Source organism: Centroberyx gerrardi, chromosome 8, assembly GCF_048128805.1.
Source record: "Centroberyx gerrardi isolate f3 chromosome 8, fCenGer3.hap1.cur.20231027, whole genome shotgun sequence".
NCBI lineage: Eukaryota > Metazoa > Chordata > Actinopteri > Beryciformes > Berycidae > Centroberyx > Centroberyx gerrardi.
The window spans coordinates 19929784-19953269 of NC_136004.1; the positions used below are offsets into that span (position 1 = coordinate 19929784).

The 23486-nt window shown below is 42.5% G+C and overlaps 1 protein-coding gene across 1 annotated transcript in view; it reads left to right on the forward strand.

Moving 5' to 3' along the window:
• Positions 1-23220, forward strand: part of commd10 (COMM domain containing 10) — a 48855-nt gene extending 25635 nt beyond the window's left edge. The window contains exons 6-7 of the mRNA XM_071919693.1: positions 22244-22303; positions 22589-23220. Of these exons, the coding sequence (XP_071775794.1) occupies positions 22244-22303; positions 22589-22627 (99 nt within the window). The 3' untranslated portion in view covers positions 22628-23220. The remainder of the gene's footprint in view (positions 1-22243; positions 22304-22588) is intronic.
• The last annotated feature ends 266 nt before the right edge of the window (positions 23221-23486 follow it).

The following is a 23486-nucleotide window of genomic DNA, read 5'->3' on the forward strand; positions in this document are numbered from 1 at the left end:
ACAGAGCAAAGGAAAGAGAAATAGAGGAGTGGAAGAGTGTGTGAAGAACCTTGTAAAACTGGAGAGCTTCTTAAAACTTTGCTTCATATAACATAGCAATATTCAGCAAGATACAGCTCCATTTATTTATTTATTCTCTGATTTAAGTGTAACACAGAATTTTGTAAAATTAATTTTTTTCTCTCTTAAAATGTAATAAATAGATAGAGCCTTATGGATTCTGTAAGTGATTTCACAGCTCCTGTCATGTGTTATTCTTGTACAGTTCAGTCTTGGAAATTCTGCTTTTCTTTTGATAACATCACATATTTAAAGCCTTGGTTCACTTTTTTCTGGTATTGCAAACAGTTGTAGGCCTACAACTGTTCACCTATGCAAATATTGATTCATCTGTGAATTCTGTTTAAGGTTGGATTATGAGACGAAATAAAATTAAATTACAGCCCCCCCTTATATTATGTGACAAACTGTCTCAGCCCATGAACTCTGATGTCAAAAGGATATAGATAGATTAGCCTGGGTGATCGTCTTGGCATATGGGTAAATCTTCTGATGCAGAACCTTTCTGCTAACTAAAGCTCATTTGGGTGTAGGAGCTCTAATATGCGGAAATGTATTTCCGTCATGCAACAGCGCACACACTTTTTCCTTTTTTACAACTAATATCCCCCTCCATACATACACACCCAGACACACACACACGGACACACACACACACACACACACACACACATAAACCTACTTGTTTTTGGTTTTGCAAATACCTACTCCAACAGGATGGCACCAGGATATTTTCATCTCACAGCACGTGACATGTTGTCACACAGCTGTGTGTGTGTGTGTGTGTGTGTGTGTGTGTGTGTGTGTGTGTGTGTCCTGGGTCACTGATTAAAACAATGCGGGTGGTTCAGATTGCTAGTCTGTTAATCACACCTGCAGAGCCTGAGAGAACAATAGACAGACCTATACAGCCTGCATGTATTTTCTTGTCTGTCTGTCTGTCTCTCTCTCTCTCTCTCTCTCTCTCTCTCTCTCTGTCATTCTGTCTCTCTTGTCTGTCTCTCTCTCTTGCTCTCTCTTGCTCTTTCTCTCCCTCTCTCTCTCTGTCATTCTGTCTCTCTCTCTCTCTCTGTCACTCTGTCTCTCTTGTCTGTCTCTCTCTCTTGCTCTCTCTTGCTCTTTCTCTCCCTCTCTCTCTCTGTCATTCTGTCTCTCTCTCTCTCTGTCATTCTGTCTCTGTAGTCTGTCTCTCTCTCTCTCTCCGTCTCTCTGTCTCTGTCTTTCTCTCTCTCTCTCTCTCTCTCTCTCTCTCTCTCTCTCTCTGTCTTTCAGTTTCTCTGTTTCTGTCTCTCTCTGTCTTCCCTTACTCTTACATCAGATTCAAAGTTGATCTTCAGGAATGTTTTTCAGCATATTTTTGTCTCAGAAATGTATTGCACACACTAAGTTACCCACTCTACAATAACAAACATAACCTACATTTGTCATGATGCACTCTTGCGTTATAATAATAATAATGACAGTTGGCCAAGAAATGGCAGGAATGAAGTTTGAAAAATGAATAGCTGATTGAGTGTTCATAAATGACTGATGATGGGATGATGGAAAGATTATCAATATTTCTGTAACAGTAAAAGACAAAGGCTTGTTTAGCAAGAGGGTTATTTTTTTTTAAACGATAGAATAGCAGAAAGCCTATCTCCATGCTATGATCTTCTCCCTTAAAAACACTTTGGCAATAATGCAGTTATATGAATTTCCTTTCACCGACTGGATAGGATTTGGATGTGTTTAGCATCTTATTTGAATAAGCTGTCAGCTTGTTGTGAGCTTCACCCAGTCTCTATTTACTGGTCTGGTTCCCCCTGACAGTTTTCATAAAGCATTTTACAATTATGTCCATTAAGCACAATTTTTCTTTTTGCTGAAGCCATGTAGGAATTTGCCTCTAGTCTACACCAGACTTTTGTTTGGAGTTGATAAACCTGTGTGTATGTATGCATGTATGTATGTATGTGTGTCTTTGTGTGCGTGCATTTTTCTTCCATGTGTATCTGTGTGTGTGTGCTTGCTTGAGTATGCATGTCAGCTTCATTGTGACTGCCAAAGGAGTGATAGCAGAGTGGGGTTGACGGTAGCTTCTCCTCAGCCTCGCCCAGAGACCTGGGAAGCCTCGATAAGACGCCCAGGCTCTGAAGCCTCTAAAAAGACACATCGGTGTGGAGAGCAGAATGGAGAGATAGGGTAGTGAGGAGGAGGAGGAGGAGGAGGAAGAGAAGAAGAAGGAGAAGAGGGGGTGGGGGGGGGGTGTAGAGGAAAAATCCTCCTCTGCCTTTTGGCAATTACTCCCGACGAGGCAGTTTCCTCTCTCTGCCATTACGTCAAAAATCCCCACAATCCTTTTAGTCACAGCAGGGATGGGAGAAGCCCTCAAAGGGAGACAATTACACACACACATACACACAGACACACACTTTTTAAGGGTTCATCCTTATCACCGATACTTTGAAACTTTCGTTAATTCTGTCTATAGGCATATGCCAGTCTTGCCAGTGGCTGTGGTGCTTATGCAATTTTAAAACTCCAGAAGTTATCTAGAATATCCCAAATTAGGTGGCTATGTACCATTAGGGAGAGGTGTTGGTTTACATACGTGTAACATGGGATATAATTATTGACTGTGAGCTCTCAACTTGAATGGCATGTCACCATATGCCGCAGGTAAACGGTGAATTTCAACTCGGAATTGCATTTTCAGTGAGGCACTTAAGTCGACTGAAGTCATCCATTTTTGAGAGAGACGGCGTGGAACCTCGATTTGAAACATTGGAAACCTTTCACAGACCTTTCCAAAGTTTGTGAGATGATGAGTCTCCTCCAGCAGAAAGCCTATCTGACCTGAGATAGCAAAAGTGTTGCTGAAAAACAACTCTAGCATTTCAGGTGTGTTGGCAGAGGCTACGCATCTCCTCCCTCTCACATCTCAGAGACTATCACGACTTGAGTGCGGAGACAGGATGGGTTAAGGGTGGTGTTGTGTGCCTTTCTGTGTGTGTGTGTGTGTGTGTGTGTGTGTGAGCGTGCGTGCATGTGTGTGTTTGTGTCTGTGTACGTCTGTGTGTGGATTTGGAGTTGTGCTTGAGTGTGTTGACGTAGCATGACATGGATGGGCTAATGGTGGTGTGTGTTTATATTTGTGTGTGTGTGTATGTGTGTGTGGGTGTGTGTAGCTAGTTAAGAAAACAGAATGGGTTGAGAGATGGATGGAGGAGTGGGGAGAGCGGGAGAGGACGGATAGAGGAGTGGGGAGAGAGGGAGAGGCAGTGAGGGGGTTGACAATGAAGACGAGAGACATTGGATATGTTTTGATTTGGTCATGAAAGACTAAAGGATAGTTGTGGAGTCTGGCTGACACCTGAAGCTTCTTTTCCACCGCTCTTTCTCTCTCTTTGCTTGGGCTCCGTTTTCTTTTTCGCACTTCAAGGACAAAGTACAATCAATCCTTTCATATCTTTTTTTTTTCTTTGTGAGAGATGTCGAGAGAGAGGGAGAAAGCACCTAGGCTACTGCATTGGGATGAGTTAGGTCTCTGATGTTATTTTGCAGGGGTAGGATTTTATTTCAGGCATGCATTGCTTTGTAGCACTCTATTTCTATGAGACAAAAATGTGATGTCTGTCCTTGAAGCGAGTTGGTCTGAATGACAGAAATTACACTGAGCACTCAAACTCACTCTAAATTGTTGCAAGTCAGTATAATACAAGTCATAGACCTACCACTTCTGCCTTTTACCTAAATTCACAGATCAATGGCTGACTCTTACACAAGATATTTTGTAGGCTAATAAGAGGTGATTGTTCCTCGTGTGACTGAACTTTACAGCACAGGGTGAGCTCATTAAGCTATAGCTCAATGTTCTCACCACCAGCAGGAGTATGTATGGCACGTCTGTTACTTATTCTTACCTTTAGACATGGACATACTGTACAAGTTTTAATAGGAAAATCGTGTTATACAAGAGCAATAGTTAATTCATAAGGGATATAACCAGTTATACACCATATTCGAAGGCATAGTCTATTAGACTATATCTGTATACATTTTCACACTCTTCTAGTGAATCCTAGTTGGTAAGCTTGGTATGCCTGGCATGGTAAGAGACAGTTATATGGTTATGCTCATGTTGCGATATGAAGCAGGATGGCATCCCCCTTATTAACATAAATTGTTAAAGGCATTTCATTTGTAACTCTTTAAGGGCTAATCAAATCAACTTTCTGCCTTGCAGCTCTGTTAAATTTGTACATATCAGCCATTACTTAAGTTATAATAATGGATTAGTTCTTTAATAGTCATTGTACAAGGCATAGGTCCTTAAGCCAGCGATAAGGCCCTCTTAGAGTGATGGTGACAAGACAAGCTGTAGCATGCAGACATTTAGTAAGAGGGGAGAAATTTTGAAGGGCTCCTGCATAGACTTGCAGAGATATAGTGTGCTATTGTGTGTACTGTGTGCAGTTGTTCCTTTACAATCAAATCTGTCTGCTACAAATCTTTACAATCAAATCTGTTACATGTCAGTGGCCAGTTTACAACATTTTCACACCTTTATTGTCAACCTTCACCAGATCAGGAGAACCCTCAATATATATCCGTAATGTTTTCCCATGTTTCCAGCTCATGCTCATGCTCTTTTCCTCTTAGCTTAGGTGAAAGTTCAATGTCTGTTAAGGAACGCAAGTGGAATTTTGACCTAGCAAAGATTTTCCAATGTAAAATATCTCTCCTGTAAGGTTAATGGGACTGCAGTGAGCCTGGGTTCATGATGGTTTGCCACATATTCTTTTCTTCAGAGAATGAAGCACAGCTCATTAGCCTACAGCACATTGTTCAGTCTGAGTGCCTCCTGGCTAAAGTCAGCTCAGACTGTGTAGGTAATAACCCTGTCAACCTTTAGATAATCAGCTCCCCCCCCCCAAGAGCCCAGGGAAGAGAGAGGCAATGTGTCAGTGGAGCACAGTGAGACAGAGGGAAAGGAGGACAGTGTGGTAGGCGACTAGGTGGAGAACTACAGTATATGATTTAACAACAGCAGGGGAGCAAGGAAGAAGTGCATGTGTAGGTTTCCTTTCCTGTGTGGATGTCCTTTATCTGAGAGATTCCAATGGCAGGACATTTCACTAATTAGACCTCAAGTAAAGGTTAAAATAATTACATTTTTTGTTCCACTTGGCATTAGATCATTCAGGATACAGGATACAGAGGAGGTTGGCCAAGTTCACATCTCCTTTGTTGTTGTGTTGACGGGCCAGAGTGCAATGGCAGTTATTCTCACTAATTTAAACGACTTATAAAGGTTAAAATATGTGGGGTTTTTTGAGGGCCCGGAACATTAAGGGGACAGGAGTATATAAGTCACCAGAAAAGGTTGGAGGTTAGGAAAAGTTCACATCTCCCTTAAGGGACTGTCCTATTGCAGGTAGCTTCCCTCATTAGACACTTCTTAAAGTTAAAAAGTTTTGGTTTTTCTTGTGAGGGTCAGGATATTTGTGAGAAACCTCTGCAGGCTGGGATCAAGTTCTGCCTTCATATGACGGGTAGATTCACTAATTAGGCTCGATAAATCTAAATCTAAAGGTTAAAAACACTTCTGTGGAGTCCAGCATCCTCAGCCTTAAAGACTGGGACATGAAGAGGTGAAGGGCAAGCTAACGCTACAGGAATTTGTCGCACACAATGGCCACACAAATTTAGAGAATTAGCCTGAAAATCCCTTGTCACAGTTTTTCTCAGAGGCTTTCTTCACCCTGACCTTGAACATTTTTGTAGCTCCACCACTTTGTTGTGAAGGCTAATTAATCTTATCTTTTCCTGTGAGTTTGCAAAAACTTGGTTCTCGATCTTTGAGATGTGAATATGAATGGACAGAGGGCAACTGCAGCCACCACATCACAGCCAGCATGATTTTCCAAGTTGGATGAACATTGCTTGATAAACAAATTACTGATCACTGTCAAATCAAACATTCACAGGTGCGTAGGTGGTTCAGTATAGCACAGTCTCAAGGGTTGATTATAAATAAACTTTAGGAGGTCCTGCCCAGCCTGCAGGTTGACTTCTGTAGAAGCCGGTTCATTGTTCCTCAGACTGTCCCGCTGGGTCTTCTTCCCCTTTAGCATCAGGCTAATTAGCATGAGGGAAGTCCTTCTTTCCTGATGTGGGTGGTACAGGGACTCATAGCATTAAAACAAGGACCAGGCCAGGCCATCCCAGCCAGACTTCATCATACTCCACTAACTATTAATGAAACTCAGGCAGGCCTCACTCTGAGAAACAGGGGAGTTGGGGAGGGGTATGAAGGGATGTGACAGAGGTAGCGAAAGAGAGAGAATGAGAGAGAACAAGAGACTGACACACAATGGGAGAGGTGAAGGCACAGACAGGCAGAGAGGTAAGTCTGCGTTACACAGAGTAGGAGACATTCAGGGTGCCTTAATAGCAAATTTTATACCGTACATCGATTTTTATCTCTCCCCAAATTGAGTCCATCTTCCCCCCCCCCACTTATCTCTAACTCTGGTCTTTGCCTGCCTTTCAGACTGTGAAATGGAGAGTGGTAATTTCCCCCGCTTCTCTCTGTATGTTAATGAAGCGCTAATCTGTTCCTGAGCGAGTGCCTTAATGAGGGCGACGTGCCCCTCGCTCAGCCGGCTAGCTCCCGTTAAGCTACCATTATGGAAATAGCTCGGCACCGTGCGTCGTCCTGGGACCGGGCTGAAATGTATGCCTTATTTCCACTTTTAAAGCTTTCTTCTCGCTCCTTAACAAGGCTGGCTGTTCCTCTGAGGGAGCGAGCAGTAGATAAACAAACATGGTAATGACGAGCACGGGGAGAGGCTTCACACGGTTTGAGGTCTGGTCGTTTTCAGATGCAGGATGTTGGTTGGGCTAAATAGGCCACACAGGACAGATTGTTGGAGATAGAGAGCACAGTGTGAGCCAGGCATCAAAACCCTTCTCTCTCAGAAGTCAGTTTCTTTATTATTAATCAACATTGTGTGTTTTTTTTGTTTGTTTCTCAGGTGCTGCTCCATATATCCCGTAGTCCCTGGTGGAGTGGAATATGTATGCTGAGAAATTGAATTAACAGGGATTAATGACATTATTTTCCACCAAATTAGTGTGTTCCATTGAACATGTCATATCCCCCTATCCATAACGCCTGCTGATGACGATAATACTTGGCTGTATTTAGAGAAACACCCTAACCAGATTAAAAGTAGGAACAGATGCTGCTTGGAGCTGTACACGTTTCAAAGACTTGTATCAAAGGATATTATGGCTTTATTCATTTTGCATGTATCTAGGCCAGCCCAGCCCCTGCCACTCCCACAGACCACATATGAAGGGTGGTGTGGTGGGTGACTATGAAATGGATTAACTACTCTCTCTCTTCTCTCATGAAATGAAATTGCTCATCTTTAGGTACCCAAAGGCCTCCCTCTCTCTTTACCCCCCTCCCTCAATATGCTCTACCCCTCTCTTCTCATTTTCCCATCTTATCTCTCTCTCTCTCGCTCTCAATCTCTCCCGATCTTTTATTTTTCCAGTATTAAGTGTTGAGAGCTCTTCTCAAATACTGATAGCAGTCAGGTGTGTGTCACTCGGGCGAGTAAATATTGAAAAGGAGATGGACAGGCACATTGCTTATCCTCATAGACAAGATTCACAGCACTCTCTTGTTTTTGATTAAAAGTAGTACGTCTTCTGAAGTTGTTGGAGGGTTGTCTGCCTTGCCTCATACAGACACCACCTGGCGCTGAGCGATGTACACAAGATTACACTCACATTAAGCTGGCATTTAGCTGACTTTCTTATCTAGAGCAACTTCCCATCGATGCACAATAAGTGAGCTTTTGTGAATCCCATAGTCGCAATTACCCCAGTAATGAACACGCATGAGGGAGAAAAACACAGTCCTATAAATTGGAAAGAAGAAGTGAGTGTTAAGTTATAGTGCGTGAAACGAGAGTAGGTGGTTTGGGGGGTGGATTTTTTTTTTTTTCTTGCACTCAGCTACTCGCATTACACAAATTCACTACAGGGGCTGAAATCTCAGGATTCCTCCGAAGATGATGAAAAGATCTCTGAGCCTTGTCTCAAATGAGTCTTTAAGGGTGCGCTTGGATTTAAAGACTCTCTGGAGGCTTTGTTACAAGTTTTCAAGTTCATACATCAATGAAATAGTCATGAACAGCGGCAGTTTGTCAGATTAAGAGTGTCAAGGTTAGGGGGTTGTAGGACTGGTTTGATGTAGGCAAAGCTTGATGGCTCGCACTCCTCCCTCCCTCCAGCCCATATGGATAGGCTTTACAAGAAATCCAGAGAGATTCTTGCATGTCTAAAGTTTCTGTGTGATATGAGTCATGCATAATACACTGGGCTTTAAAAGGTGAATTTTTGTGCAGTATATCGTATGTGTCAGGAACAAAAATGAAATGTGCTATAATAGAAAACAGAATATATACAATATAAACAGTATGGCAAGTATTTGATGTAAAACATCAATAAGAAACTGTCCCTGAATCCTATAAAAGATAAAGAAGAAAGTGTCCCATTTTCATTGATTAATATTTTACAAACTTTTTTACATGGGACCAGTGAGTGTCTTCCTGCTGCTGTTGGCTCAGCCTGGGGTGATGCTGGCTGCATCTGTAATACCGTTGGATCCGGCTGATACAGGAATTTGGATCTGATACCAATTTCAGTACAGTTAGAAGCATAAAAAATACTGTTTACCAAATTCTGACAAAATACACTGTTTGTCATAGTAGCCTATACTATTTCTTCACGGCTCTCACCCTAAATAGAAATGCTCATGACAAAAAGCCTGGATGATTGATTTCTGTCATAATCTGCAAGCACCGATAATATTTATGGATAGAAGCCAATGTCAATACCTAGAGAGAAGTATTTACTCGTAATAATATGTCCTGGCATATCGGTTTAGCCTATAGTAAGGCCAGGGAGAAACCGGCGACCGCAGCACATGGCAGATGACGTATGGTAGACGTGCCGGCTAGATGGCTGATCAGAACCAGACTGTGTTTCTATTCAACAGTGACCACAGTAGGGAAAGAGGAGGATGGAAGGGTTGAGGAGCTGTCATGCTTCCCCCAGGGAGGGAGGGGGAGATTCCCATGTGGTTGGATAATACTGTAGCTCTACCTCACTAGAGAGAGGGGAGGAGGGGACTTGGTCATACAACATTTGTCATAGAAGTTCAGAAGCGTCAGAGGCACCGCAAAAAAGCTCCAAAGCTTAGTGGCCTGATGTAAATCGGTTGTGTGCGTGCGTATGTGCAGGCGTGCTCGCCTGTGTGCAAGAACACGCTTGCATGTACGTGTTTTTGATTACAGTTAGAAATGTGAACGCAGTCCCTTTAGAGCTACTAAGCGTTGAGAGGCCAGCGTGGAGGATGTGGCGGTGGTGCGGTAGTCCCAGTCATCATCAGTTAGCTCAGTGAGGCCGCTGAGGAGCACAGATGTCTAACATGCTGCCTCACAAGCAGCATGAATGCACGCACACTACAGGATTTGGACCAGATTTAGCCCAAACTTTAGCTTGACACTCGCCCTAGCTAATAATATATTCAAAAGCCCAAGTGTTGAGGGAGTGAGAATATTTTTTTTTCTACTGACAGTGGTGGTTGGTGTAGCATGGTTAAATATGGAGACCAATGAAAACCCATAATCACTATCTGACAGATGGTTATTTTGCCTCATATACATCTTTTGGTGTGAAATCCATATTACACTGTTGATGAGTCAGCAAGCTACAGCTTTGACTGTATGTTACTTCATTAATTAAGGAAATACCAAAAGTGGGTGTGGCCAGTCATTCAGAGACAGTTTCCTCTTTCCAGTTAGGCCGTTACATGAAAATTAATCCCCCAAATTATAGATTTTCTCATTGGGCCCAATCTTAAAAATTGGGCCGAGATTGGATAACTTTGGTGCTTCGGATATACTAAGGGAGTTTCCAGGAACAACTAATTTAGTTTATATTCTGATTTTCAGACAAAATTGTTGTCGCCTAATCTAATCAACTGTTTTGCTCACCCAGTATAGACCAATCAACCTCAACAGCGAGGATGTGCTCATGCACTTTCAGCACACCCCCATGTTTGTGGTGTATTTATGCATCCAGAAATTTATTTTGCGGCCCAAAAATGTCATTGTACATCTTTAATTTAGCTAATCTTGCGGTGTCTAGTCTGACTAGGATTAACATCACGGCAGTTACAGTAGAAGCCAAGGCCACCATGTTGGACAGCTGTAGAAGCTGTTGGTTAGTTTGATGAACAGAAAACTCTTGGCAAAGGCTGTGTGCTGTAGATTAAGACTGAAAAACTGCTGTTAGCTGACAGAAGAGCCCAGCTAAATTATGAAAGAGAGACAGAGAGAGAGGAAGAGAGAGAGAGGGAGAGACCTTGGATGTATTCTATTTGAATGGCACCTAGCAGAGAAAAAACTAACTCTAACAACATGCTGTGCAACTATTGAGCAGCGTGCAACTATTGAGAGGAAACAAAGCACATAATACATCTGAAAACTGCGGAACACTGAATTAGAACAACTAATGACAAATTGTAACTGTGGGAAGACAAAGCTATGCCTCTCTATTATCCATTGTTGACTATTTATCCATTGTCTACGCTCCTTTCAGCTCAATAATTTTCAGTCCTGGAAGCAAGAATCAAATTTTGATAGCAAAAGAGAGAGATAGTGCATGTGTGTGTTTTTACTGCGCTGTTTAATCAAATGGACAGGTCGGTATCTTTTATTAAGAGAACAATAACTGGGATTCAACCATTCGTTTCTGTTCAGTCCCTGAGCGGTGGCCTCCGCTCTTGAACAAGGCTATTACTGGTGAAATTAACTGCTCGAAAATGTCACACAAACCCCCGTATGACATGACAAGAGGGCCGTCAAACTGGAACTGCTGAACCTGGCTCAAACTGAATTAACTCAGAGAATGTCTGATTACGAGTTCATAAAATAAAATTTTAAGTAATAATAACACAGTAATAATTCTGTTTGCAAGTAAATTTATTGAGCTTGGAGCAAAATGTTAAGGTACGCCTGAGTTCACTCCACAGCACTCTTGTGTGCCTCAGTTAGGTCATTACTTAGTCATTCAGTCTCTTAGCTAGTTAGTTATTCAGTTATTTGGATTAGAGTTAGTCAATTAATCAGGTAGTTACTTCGTCAATCCATTTGTTTGTTTTGATTGTGGGCCCCAAGAAGACTAAGAGTTAGCCTCTGCTTCTCAGAATTAAGGACCTGTTCTCTGAATGCAGTGTGTGTGTGCGTGTGTTCATGCATGCCTGTGCGCAGCATGTGCATGTATATGCCTCCATGCGTTTGTGTGTCTCTGTCATTCTACTCCTGTGAGTGGCCCATTGGGTGCAGACAATCCCAGGCTTTGTGTGTGTGTCCTGCTGCCAGGCTGCGTACTGTACTGAATGGGCCGTAGGGACCGAGGCGTGTGAAAATCCCACCCAGGCCCACCTAGAGACAGTCAGCTCTGTGTGTGTGCATGTATGTGTGTGTGTGTGTGTGTGTGTGTAAGAGAGAGAAACAAAGAGAGAAAAAGAGTGAATGAGTAAATAAATGTGTGTGCACGCGCATATATGTGAGAGAGAGAGAGTGCTTGTGTGTGTGTGTAGGGTGGGAAGTGGTGGGTGAAGGGGGACACTCCACACCACAACAACCACTCTCTGTGTTGGACAGTACAGAGAGATTCTTTATTAGTCTTTTATTTCATTAACTGGGGAACCTAATGACCTGACAAATAACCCCAGTGGAGGCGACTCTCCTCTCTCAGCCTTAGCACCGATGTCAGTGCCTGTCTGTCTGTCTGTCTGTCTTTCTGTCTGTCTCCATCTCTCTCTCTCTCTCTCTCTCTCTCTCTCTCTCTCTCTCTCTCTCTCTCTCTCTCTCTTTCTCTCTCTCTCTCTCTCTGTCTCTCTATGTCTCTGTCTCTCTCTCTTCCTCTCTCCTGTCATTGAAGAATATTTGAATTAATCCCTCGGTTGTAGGAGAGTATGAATATATATGATCATAGCATAGCATCTCTGTTTTGTTGTGTTGTTTCTTGTTGCATGGTGATCCCATCATGTAGAGCATGTCAGGAGGCGGATGTGGAAGCAGCACGCTGTGGTGGAAGCTTAGCCATGTCCCCATTGTCTCCGACCACAACACAGGATGTGGTGGAATGTAATTGGGGAGGTAGATGGACTATATATGCACACACACACACACACACACACACACACACACACAAGCAAACACACACACAGAGACAGGACATAGGGGACCTCATCCATGTGAGAAAAACCCAATAGGCAAAACGGCTGTTGGCTGACCACCGAGGATGTTATTTGTTTAGCGCCAGTAGCTACCTCCTGCTGCTCATAAACACCATGCCTCATCATTGTTGAACGAGAGTTTGCTGCACAATGTTGACGACACAGGGCGTCCCATTGTGTTTAACGTCTTAAACAGAGGTGCTGTCTGTTTATTTAAGCGGTTATTTTAATGTGTCTCTGTTATTCACAAAAAAGTCATTGTCGTCTTCCATTGCTACAGCTTCCATTCAGTTCCATTCTGATTTAGCACAGTAGGAAGTGTTCCCATTTTTTGGGAAGTCTACTGAAAATATTGTGTTCTTAAAAGGAACTTCCTTTCAGTAGCTTAACTGTCAGTGAGATATAATCAAAAACTTCAAGACTTCCTTGCCTCCTCTCCTCTCTTCTCCTCTCCTCTCCTCTCCTCTCCTTTCCGTATCCCCCTATCTCTTTCCATGTCTCTCCTTCTCTCTCTCTCTCTCTCTTCTCTGTATCCTCATCTCCCTCCATCCCTCCGTCTGTCTTCTCTCTTTTGGTGTTTGTTTGTTTGTGGCCTAGCCTCTCCGAGCATGTAGACATATGCCCTGTTCCTCCTCTAATTGGTTCGCTGTATTCATGTGGGGATATGGAGAGAGGGAGAGAGACTGCAGGCAGGCCAACTCTTAATAAATGTCAGTCCACAGCCAGGCTATGGATGGATGGCTCGCTGATGGGCTGTTTATAACAAGGGGTCACTTAATGCAGCGGGAGAGAGAGACAGAAGCTGAGGCAAAGTTAGAGAGAAAAAAAAAGGGAGATGCATCTTGTCAATGAGAGATGGAGAAAAGATGAGAGAGGGACAGAGAGACAGAATCACCTCAACAGAGAGAGAGAGAGAGAGAGAGAGAGAGAGACCTCCTCTCATGCTGTTGCAGCCTGGGGGCAGCTCCTGTGAAACAAACAGCATGGTGTGTGTGAGAGGAGGGAGGTCACAGACAGGCAGCAGTGTGTGTGTGTGTGCGTGTGTGTGTGTGTGTGTGCACGCAAGCTTGTGATTTTGTGTGTATATGTACATGCATGTGCAAGTGTGTGTCTGTGCGTTATCTTGTGGGTTTGTGTGTGTGCATGCCTTTATGTGTGTCTGTGATTATGCCTGTGTGTGTGTGAGTGTGCATGCCTTTCTATGTGTGCATGCATGGGTGTACTGTATGTATAGTGTGCATGTGCATGTGTGTATGCCTGTGTGCGTACAGTGTGTCTGTGTGCGTGTGTGTGAGAGAGAGATAGTTCCTGGTGTGTGTGTGTCCCGGTGTGTTTCAGGAATTCATCCTGTCAGGCCTGGAACCTGCTGCCTCCTCCCAGCTCCTGTCTCCACACAAAACAAAGCAAAAGCCCCGGTTTGTTTATTGTTTTGCCTGCCTTGTTTTTCTTTTGATTGTTGTCAAAGTTCCCACTGTCTCCCCTGGTGTAGCAGCATACACTCCTCTCCTCTATGCTATTATTTACTCCCTGCGGTTTTTAGAGTTTAGATAGAACTAGAACGGTATCAAAAGAACCATCGAAAGAGGAAAAAATGTTAAGAGGGATGAAATATTTAGACTGATGGAATGTTCTAGGCCACTTAAGTCCCAGGTGGTTCTCCAATCAAAGGAGATTAGAGAGGCTGAGTGACATGTTGGCCCCTGTATATGTCTCTGGGAGGCTGCATACAATACGGGGAAGGCTTTTCCATCCTGTCATCTCATGTAAGTCATAAGCCTGACAGAGGTCTGGAAAAAATGCTGAAAAAATTCTCTTCTCTTCTCTTCTCTTAATTCTCCTCATAAAAAATATTCTGGAATAGGATTGTGCGTGTGCCTGTGCATGTGCATGTGTTTGTGTGTGTGTGGGGGCCTGCATGTGTATGCACATATCTGCATGTGCGTATTGCTGTTATAAATACCAGGGGTGATTGACAGATTCTAGTGTTTGGGTTTGACAGCTCTTGTTTGTTGTAGTTGACAGGCTTTTAGTGAATGGCTGACGTTTTGAGGTTCCGTGTCTGTCACTGCGCGATGGCCACAGGGCAACGCTGTGGATGTGGATACTAGTTCATGGTGCCTCCCTTTCAGAGTTTACATCAGTGCACAGTGTATAATGTGGCTCATACAGGCTGTTTTTCAGACTGGCTCTGGACTCACAGGGTCATGGGAAGATTAAACATGATGGTTTTTTGAACAGCTGATGTTTTTTTTTGGACTTGCACATTATAATTTTGTGTAAAGCTACTGGCTGCTACGTTACCATATCATTCCAAGAACCCATACAACATAAGATCGGCTGGATATTGTTCAGCCTAAAACAATTTAATACTGTTAAAAATTATTGGCGATGATTCATTGCATTTCTGGGCCTGTTTTATTGTTTGGTGGTGTATTTTTCTTATCCCATGGATAACTGGCCAAACAGAAGATGTGACATCATGTTGAGATATTTGCAGCACAGCTACAATGGGGTTTAATAGGAGTAAATTTTTCAACTATCTAAAACATCAACGGTAAACGCCAGGTTTTGGTGTCAGCCCTTCAGAATCAAAGAAGAGTTTTTTTCTTAACCCACCATTTTGCACCGACATTCAACAATCATGCAGGGAGAAATCCTGTAGAAGAGGCAGAGATACCAATTCCTCCACACAGCAGCCTCAATATTCCATATTAGGGGTTGTGGATCTTGCTTTTTCTTGACTGGAAAAACTCTTTCATTCTCTTACTATAGCTATTGCAATCACTCTCTCCACTGTATAACAATGTATAACCCACAGCTGAATGCAACAAGTTCACACCTGTTCTCTGGAGGTTGTCGCAAAACCTACCTATTATGTAGGAAATCACTAAAGTAGAAATAGACAAGCCAGGTTGAAGGAAAGTGGGCACAAGAAATATGTATATTACAACACTTCATCACATACTGACTCCTGGAATGCACAGATTGATGATATATCAGTATAACATTGTAAGAGTATGCAACAGTGGAATTTTCCTAATAACATAGAAAATATGGTAAGTTTTGTTAGATGAACTTCCACAGCACACAATAAGTGTGGCTCCTGAGGAAAAATGTGGGAGCCCAGGGAAACCGTTTGAAAAGCACTGCCATGTTTTTGTTTCAGGGACTTGGAAGAAATTGTATTGCACCCATTAGAGATCACTTACAGGCAAACTAATTACAATTCACACTAAAACCGGTCCTAATACTAATATATACGTATATACATAATAGCCTCATCATCTAACTAGCCCAGGGAGTGCCCAGCAACATGCATGAGTTTGAGAAATGCTGGTACTAATGGATGATGGCATTTAGAATGTTTTGGGGGTGGGTATTCCCCATACTGTAATTGCCTTATTATGCCATTCTCTTCTTGTTTGGAAAATGTAGTTAGAGAACATATTAGATTTATGATATTACATTCCCTATGATTAGTGGGCCATAATGAGTAGAAGACGTTTAACTGAGGTGAATTCAGGATAGCGCTTACAGGCAATATTTGGTATCCAGAAAAATCTTTGACCTGTCTCCAACTCCCCATCTGTGTTCCTGCTCTACAATGAGTCATGTGGCTAGAAACTAGGAAAAACAGTGTTGATGAGGTACAGACAGATGGACACAAACACTCACAACAAAAGAGAGGTGGAAGCACACCTGTAGTGCTGAAGCAAACAACAAAAATCCTTATTGAGACATTAAAAGCCTGTGTTTTGACAGCACAGCTGCCTTTGTCAGAGTATCTTTACCAGTGACAAAGACAGCTTTGCTCTTGAACAAACACACACAAACACACAAACACATGCATCCGCAAGCACACAAAACACACATGTACATACAGTACAAAAAAACATAGTGTGCACACACATTTGTTTCAATAATGTTTTTGCATCAGAGCTACAGATGTAAGCTAACGTTTCTCAGTTTGTTCCAAGCATATAGTTGCTAGTTTCACTTAATAAAACAAAGAGGATGAGTGAGTTGTGCAGAAACATTTTCATCTGACTTCATTCTCTAATTAAAAGACGATCACAGATGATGAGATGTCCATTTATTCCACATGATTACCTGTTTGTGGAGAATATTAACTGATTTCTTGTTCCCACAATTTCATTTGCGCCTGTCACCTGCGCGCTTGCTGTTTGACAGACAAATAACACCCCAACCCCCCCCTCCCCTCCCCTCACCCCAATGAAAATACCCCGCTGAGCGTCTATTGGCAAGATGGCAGAATGTGGTACAGACAGCCAGGAAAGCTTGTAAAAGTAGGTTGGCACACAGACAGAGAGAAGGAGAGGCAGACAGGTTGGCAGATGTGCGAATAAGCTACCAGACAAACAGTAATGAAAGATATAGTTAAGGTGACCGACAGACAGAGAGGCAGTCCAGCATGCAGACAAGTTGACGCAGACAGACAGACCAGCAGTCAGCCAGTCAGACAGCAGGCATCGGTTTTTGTACTGTGAAGATGTGGGTACCCATGGCAACCCAGGAGAGTGACACCCTGGAGTGTGGATTTTTTCTTTATGATTAATAATAATAAGGATGTGTGGTGAAGCCAAAGAGACAAAAGAGAAGTGTGTATATGTGTGTGTAATTATACTAAGGCAGCCAGGAAAGGGAAGGGTGTGTGTGTGTGTGTGTGCTGGGAGTGGAGGCAGGGGGGTGGGGAGGGGGGGGTGCCAAAATCCAACAGCTCAGCCTCCTGTGCATTTCTTCTCTCTTTCTGTCTCTTTGTCTTTCACTGTCAAGATTTCTCTCCGTCAGGCAAGAGCCAACGACCAGGCAGCAGCAGCAGAGCGCTCCAATTGGACAAACTGTCAAAGAACTCAAAGTCACAGATGACATATAATGTACAATACTCTCTTTTTGCAGAGCACTCATACTGGGAAATTTAACCCTTAACGCTGCGTTCACTTCATATCGGAGGGAACGGGTTGACATCTTGTCACTACAACTCGGAGGTGTTCCCTGTTTAACTCGGAACGCCAGATTGAAAATCATTTTTATTCATGAACTTAAATCAACCATCAACAAACTGCAGCAGATATTGCTTGCTTTACGGAAGTAGAATTGATTGTGTAGGCGTGAATATAACTGCTAATTTAGATTTTTTTTAAAAAATTTTTTACAACACTTCCACAATTTGTGACACCAAGTGGGAGAAAACGGACCCAACAAAAAACTCCCACGTCCCACTTGTTATTACCACTAGGAGGCTGACGTGAATGGTTTTTCCCAGTCGTCAGGTTGTATTTACGGTAAATCCGACGTGACACGAACATGGCATCATTTTTGGGATAAAATGGTTAGTTTTATGTTAAAAGAGCTCTACGTTAAACTTGCTTTGACCTCCCTCTCGACCAAGCACCGCAGCCCCCTCACCCCTTACCCTAAATAGTGTAAAATAAGCCAATAACTTGCTCTCACAAATGTCATGTTAACCTCTGAGCACAGCGCAACATTCAGTCGGGCTATGCCAATGATTCATTGACCGTAATGGTTTCAAATGCCAACTTAACAAGCATTTTGTTTATCAGTGGAAAGATGATATGAATGGCTACATGAATGGCGATAAAAGAACTTAAGTGGGAATTGATCGCGCTGATCATGTCATTTTATCCCCGCTCTGTATGGAGCATATAAGCAGGCTTTTCAGACCTTTCATGCATATGCTTTTTAGACCAAACAATCTCTCTCTCACTCTCTCCAACACACACATACACACACACACACACACTCCGTCACATTCTCAAAAGTACATATGCTTCATTTTACTACTCTGCGAAAGAATGATTGACAGTAGTAGGTGTAGACACATGTGCCTGATTTGTTGCACTCGTGTCTGTCTAGTATGGTCTTTGACATACATATTTTATAATTCACCCGGCAGAAGATTTTACCCAGCCACTCAAAGTGCCGTCCCATCTCTCTGTCTGTGAATTTATAGACAGCTGTCTGTCATTATATTAAATTTGAAGTTGTATTTGCGGGATACAAGACATATTCTTTCAGTCAGTGGGTGCTTTATGCAGTATGATGGTTAAGACAGTCTGGGTTGTATGTACCATTGAAAGCACCCTTGAGTTATCACATTCCCTCTTTCTCTTACTTTTACTCTTGTTCTCTCTCTCTGTCAGTCTCTCAGTTTACTTTCCCTCTCTCCTCTCCTCTGTCTTCCCCTTGGTAACCTGTCTCTCCCTCTGTCTTCTCCCCTCTTTGTTTTTCTCAGTCTCTATCTTCCTTGTCTTCTCTTTACTTCCTCTCCCTTTCCCTCCTCCCTCCCTCTCGCCTTTCTTTGCTTTTATCAGTGATAACAGTTCAGTTTCTATGAAGCACTCAGGAAAATACACTGCTTTGACAAGTGTTTCAAATCTGAGTTATCTTATATTGCGCCGGGGCAAATAATTGATGAAGAGTGCCTTGTTATGCCCACCCCACTCACACATGCTCCTTGTGGTATGGGAATACCACTACCTGATGCTATACTCTAGGGCCTTGTAAAATGACATTACTGACTCCAGTAACCTCTTGAAAGGATCAAAGCACTGCCTGTTGAAGGTGTCATTTTTATGAATTGGAATGCCTTGATTGGTCCACTCTCAAAACTCTCTTCAAGCTAAAAACCATCAAATCGGTCTCCTCTTAATATCAATGGAGCAGCTACAGGTTGTTCATGTTGATGACTCCGTGGATTAGAATGGTAGTTTTCTGAGCTTTAGCTACAAAAGAGACTTGTTGAGGTTCACAGCTATTTATTTAAGTATCTGCAGGCCATAGAATTACCATAGGGGTATTATCAAGTTGAGTTATATTCCCCTTTTTAAGCTTCTCTCTCACTTACCCTTCCCTGATTTTGCTGGGGCATCTGGGGAATTGTACTGGCAACCTTGTCAAAAGCTCACTTTAACAATTAGGCTTCTACCAACCTCCCACCAAGAGATGCAACAGAATAATTAGGCTTGCATTTCATCAATTTTTGAGGGTTAGGATTGTTTGGAGCTATTTTCATTGCATTTTCTTTGTGTATTGTCTCTCATGTATTTGATCTCCCTTAGAATGTAGCCTATATTGTAATAATATAACATGTAGTGTATGTGGAACACCTGATGTAAGTGAATTTATGATTATCTCCATGTGTTAATTCTGTTTTCTGTATCCTGACACGCATGTGCTTGTGGTACTGAGGTAGATAAGAGGTGTGTGTGTGTGTGTGTGTGTGTGTGTGTGTGTGTGTGTGTGTGTGTGTGTGTGTGTACTGGTAGTATAGAGCTGTGATGATGGGGATGATGCATCCTATCCCCATTAGTGTTAGCCTAGATCTGTCAGAGCCTTGTCGGGTTACCGCCTGGCAAACTCTCAACCCTGAGGAACAACGGGATGGGCCTAACACACACACACACACACACACACACACACACACACACACAGCTCAAACCTTTTGTGCATATGTTCCCTAGGCCAAACACTATTTTTCTCTCTGTGTCTCTGTCTTTCACTCTTTCTTTCACATACACACACACACACATGCACACACACATACAAATACACTTCAGTACCTTTAAATTCTTGTCAGAACGCACTCTGTCAATCTCACATTCACACACACACACACACACACACACACACTTTCATCCTCAACCCCTATGTAACAAGCAGGCAGGCAGTGTTGTTTGCTGTGTTCACTTTGTTGCAGCTTGGTTTTGATCTACAACATCATATTTTGCACACATACACACACACACACATACACACACACAACATTTGAGGTTGCACTCTGTCTCACCTCTGTCCGACAGTAATAGAGACAGCTGAGTTGGCTGACAAGTATTTATTTCTATTTTTCTAACTAGGCTAGTGTTCTAACTGTGGCCGTAGCTAACCAAACACTATTAACTATGTAGAATAACCCAAATAACAGGTTATCTGATACTGGTCTCCCCTCCTCAATAGATTAGTGTTCGTCACAGTAAAAGTAAAGACTGAAAGAAAACTGAGTAGCATGAGCTGAGACTCAAACCAATGCTGTTGTTGGCAGCGCGTTTTGGAATTAATCTTGTTGACATTCAGAAATTATAAGTCACCTTGTAGAATTACTTGGATGTGCATCTTTTCGTTATGGACCATTCGGCGACAACACTTAAATATATGTTGAGTCGTCATTGTTTTCCTCACCGATCATGCAGAGGCTGTCCTTGCAGCGTTCCCTTTGCCTAAGCTGAATTCACGGCTGCCCTACATTCTCCTTGCGTTGTGGAACTGTGAGCGGGGGCTTTGGCAAGAGATAACATTTTCCCTCTGCGCTCTCCATTATGGACGATAACGTTGCTTCTAATTAATATCTCTGTCATTAATTTGCCGTGACACATGGCCTCCCTCCACCCACCCACCCAGACAGCCAGCCAGCCAGTTAGCTTCAAGCCCCAAAGTCCTATTTAGTCCCTAAGCACCAAACTGGCTGGGAGGACAGCAGTAGTCAGGTGGAAAAGATCGGACAACTCCCATTTGGTTTCAGTGTCTTTCGGCACAGATTTCTTTCTGGTTGTTTGTTTGTTTGTTTTGTTTTTGTTTGGTTGTTTGTTTGGTTGTTTTTCTTTCCTTCTTTCTTTCTTTTTTTCTTTCTTTCTTTCTTTCTTTCTTTCTTTCTCTCTCTCTCTTTCTTTCTTTCTTTCTTTCTTTCTTTCTTTCCTTCTTTCAGCCCCCTCTGTCAGTGACTCGTCATCAAGCGTTTGTGCAAGTAGTTTGGTGCCATTTTCCACATTCAGCGTGATGGCACTGAGTGCACTTTGGTGGGCTGCAAGGCTGCCCCTCACAGTCTGTACTGCCCAGAAAGCATTTCACATATTATAGCTATTTTCTGAATGATGGGTGCGGATAAAGTGTCTCGCCATTTCGCTCCCGCTCATGGGGGGGAATTATCGTTCAGCCTACGTTTCTGATGGTGTGATGGTGTGATGATGATGGCAATATAGCGGTGGTTACCCTTGGTTTCTAGTGTTTTCAGACGAATCTTGCTTCCCATAGTAGTTTTGTCTTGCCTGCAGTCCTTTCAGAGAGAGAGCGAGAGAATGGCTCCCAAGTGAACTCAAGAGTAGGCATGTAATGATAAGTCGTCCCACAGTATGTGTTGTTATTCAAGAAATGTCACAACATGTATCATGGAGCTGAAAAATGTGAGGCGATAACCGTTATATAGCCATAATCTGGTGTGACAAATTTATAAACATGGGAGCAAATCTTCATCACATAAGCCAGCATACCAAGATTGTCCTCCTTATCCATTTAATCCCTTATTTTGCCTTCATTTCTGACTTTATAATGGGTTTACAATCTATTATGAATTGAATTGTATCATCCACATCCACAGCATATTGTTACACACTACAGCCAGGACTACGTATGATGCAATCTGTCTTCACCTGTAAAGTAAAACACACTGACAGGATAGAGAGAGAGAGAGATGGGTTTTCTCACCGTGGGTTGGTGGGCAGTAACTTGCCTTCAGTGTATTTTTAAACCCACTGATGGATAAGGCTTAGAGGATAGTACGCGCTCACTTACTTTGGACTGGACAGAGAAGCAGTAATAATTGATGGAGGTTTTTATAGAAAGCACAAGGAGCCGGCTGACGGAGTCGTGGTCATGATGCTTACGCTGCGCTCTTATCTCTGCTCTTTTCTCCTCTACTCTGCTCTTTGTCGTTCTCTCACTTGTCCATTTCACCTTCTCATCTATTCTGTGTCTTGTTTTCTCTCTCTCTCTCTCTCTCTCTCTCTCTCTCTCTCTCTCTCTCTCTCTCCCCCTCTCCCTCTCTCTCCCTCTCTCCAGGTTCAGGAGAATGTCTTTGTGGAGTTCAACCACCAGGAGCTGCTTGAGTTCTACAACAAGGTCTGGTTTGTTCGTTTTTTTGTTTGTGTGCGTGTGTGTGTGTGTGCATGTGTATGCAGGCACTTTCATGTCACAGTGCATATGTATATTTTCTTGTAATTGTATTTCAGTCTATCTTAATTTCATCTGGATTGGCTGTCTCTGCCTGACAAAATCCATCTGTTTGCTTCTCTCTCTCATACTTTGATACATTATGCTGCCTTTCTCCTGCTCTCTCTCTCTCTTTGTGTGTGTGTGTTTCTTGTCTCCTAACACCCAACCTCTGTTCCTCCTCTTTTCTTCCAGCTAGAGATCGTGCAAGGCCAGTTGGATTCCCTGACTTGATGCCCGGTGCTCATCGTACAAACACACGGATCGTGTTGTAACTGTTTTTGCTGACAGCTATGCCAGCTGTTAATAGAGGCCTAGCGATGCCATTGTTGTTCTTATTTATAAGAAGGAAATATCAGAATTTGATGGCAGCAGCTTCTTGCCTGCTTAAGCTCCTTTTAATCCACTTTTTGTGTTTATTATGGGAGCATCTCAATGTGATTAATCTGATTGTAGTTTGAATTTTCTGATGGATTAAATTTACTGTCGTCATTTAATCAAGGAAAGGGTGGGGGGAATTTTGATTACAGAGGTTTACTATTATACTGTATGTCAATCTAAATACTACTTTTTGAAAAAAGTTTTCTAAATACAATTTTTCTATACAATGCATAGGAGTAAAATGATTATAGACAATGAGTTGTCGTAAATGTGCCATTCATCAATGCAATCAATGATTTTCAATGATATTATCAAGTGTAACACTTAATGTATACTCCAAGAAAAAGTCAGTGAAAGGAAATTAGATTTGAATATGGCATTCAGAATTTAAACAATTTGGTTCATTTTGTAACTTTGAGAATGAAGTAATGTCCATGTAGTTTCAATAAAATCTGAAGTGTTAGTGAAATCCATCCATATTGTTGTTATTTAGTGAAGGCTCATTATTTCTCATTAGGGCCAACCTGGACTGGTGGTTCAACAGATGGGAGTTCTGGGAGGCACAGCGCACCTCTAGTGTGTGTGTGTCTGTGTGAGTGTGTGCATATGTGAATATGTCCTTGTACATGCATCTGTCCTTGTTCGTGTGTGTGTGTGTTTATGTACATGCCTCATCTCTTCCCTACTTTCAGCACCAGCTTGAAAAGGAAAC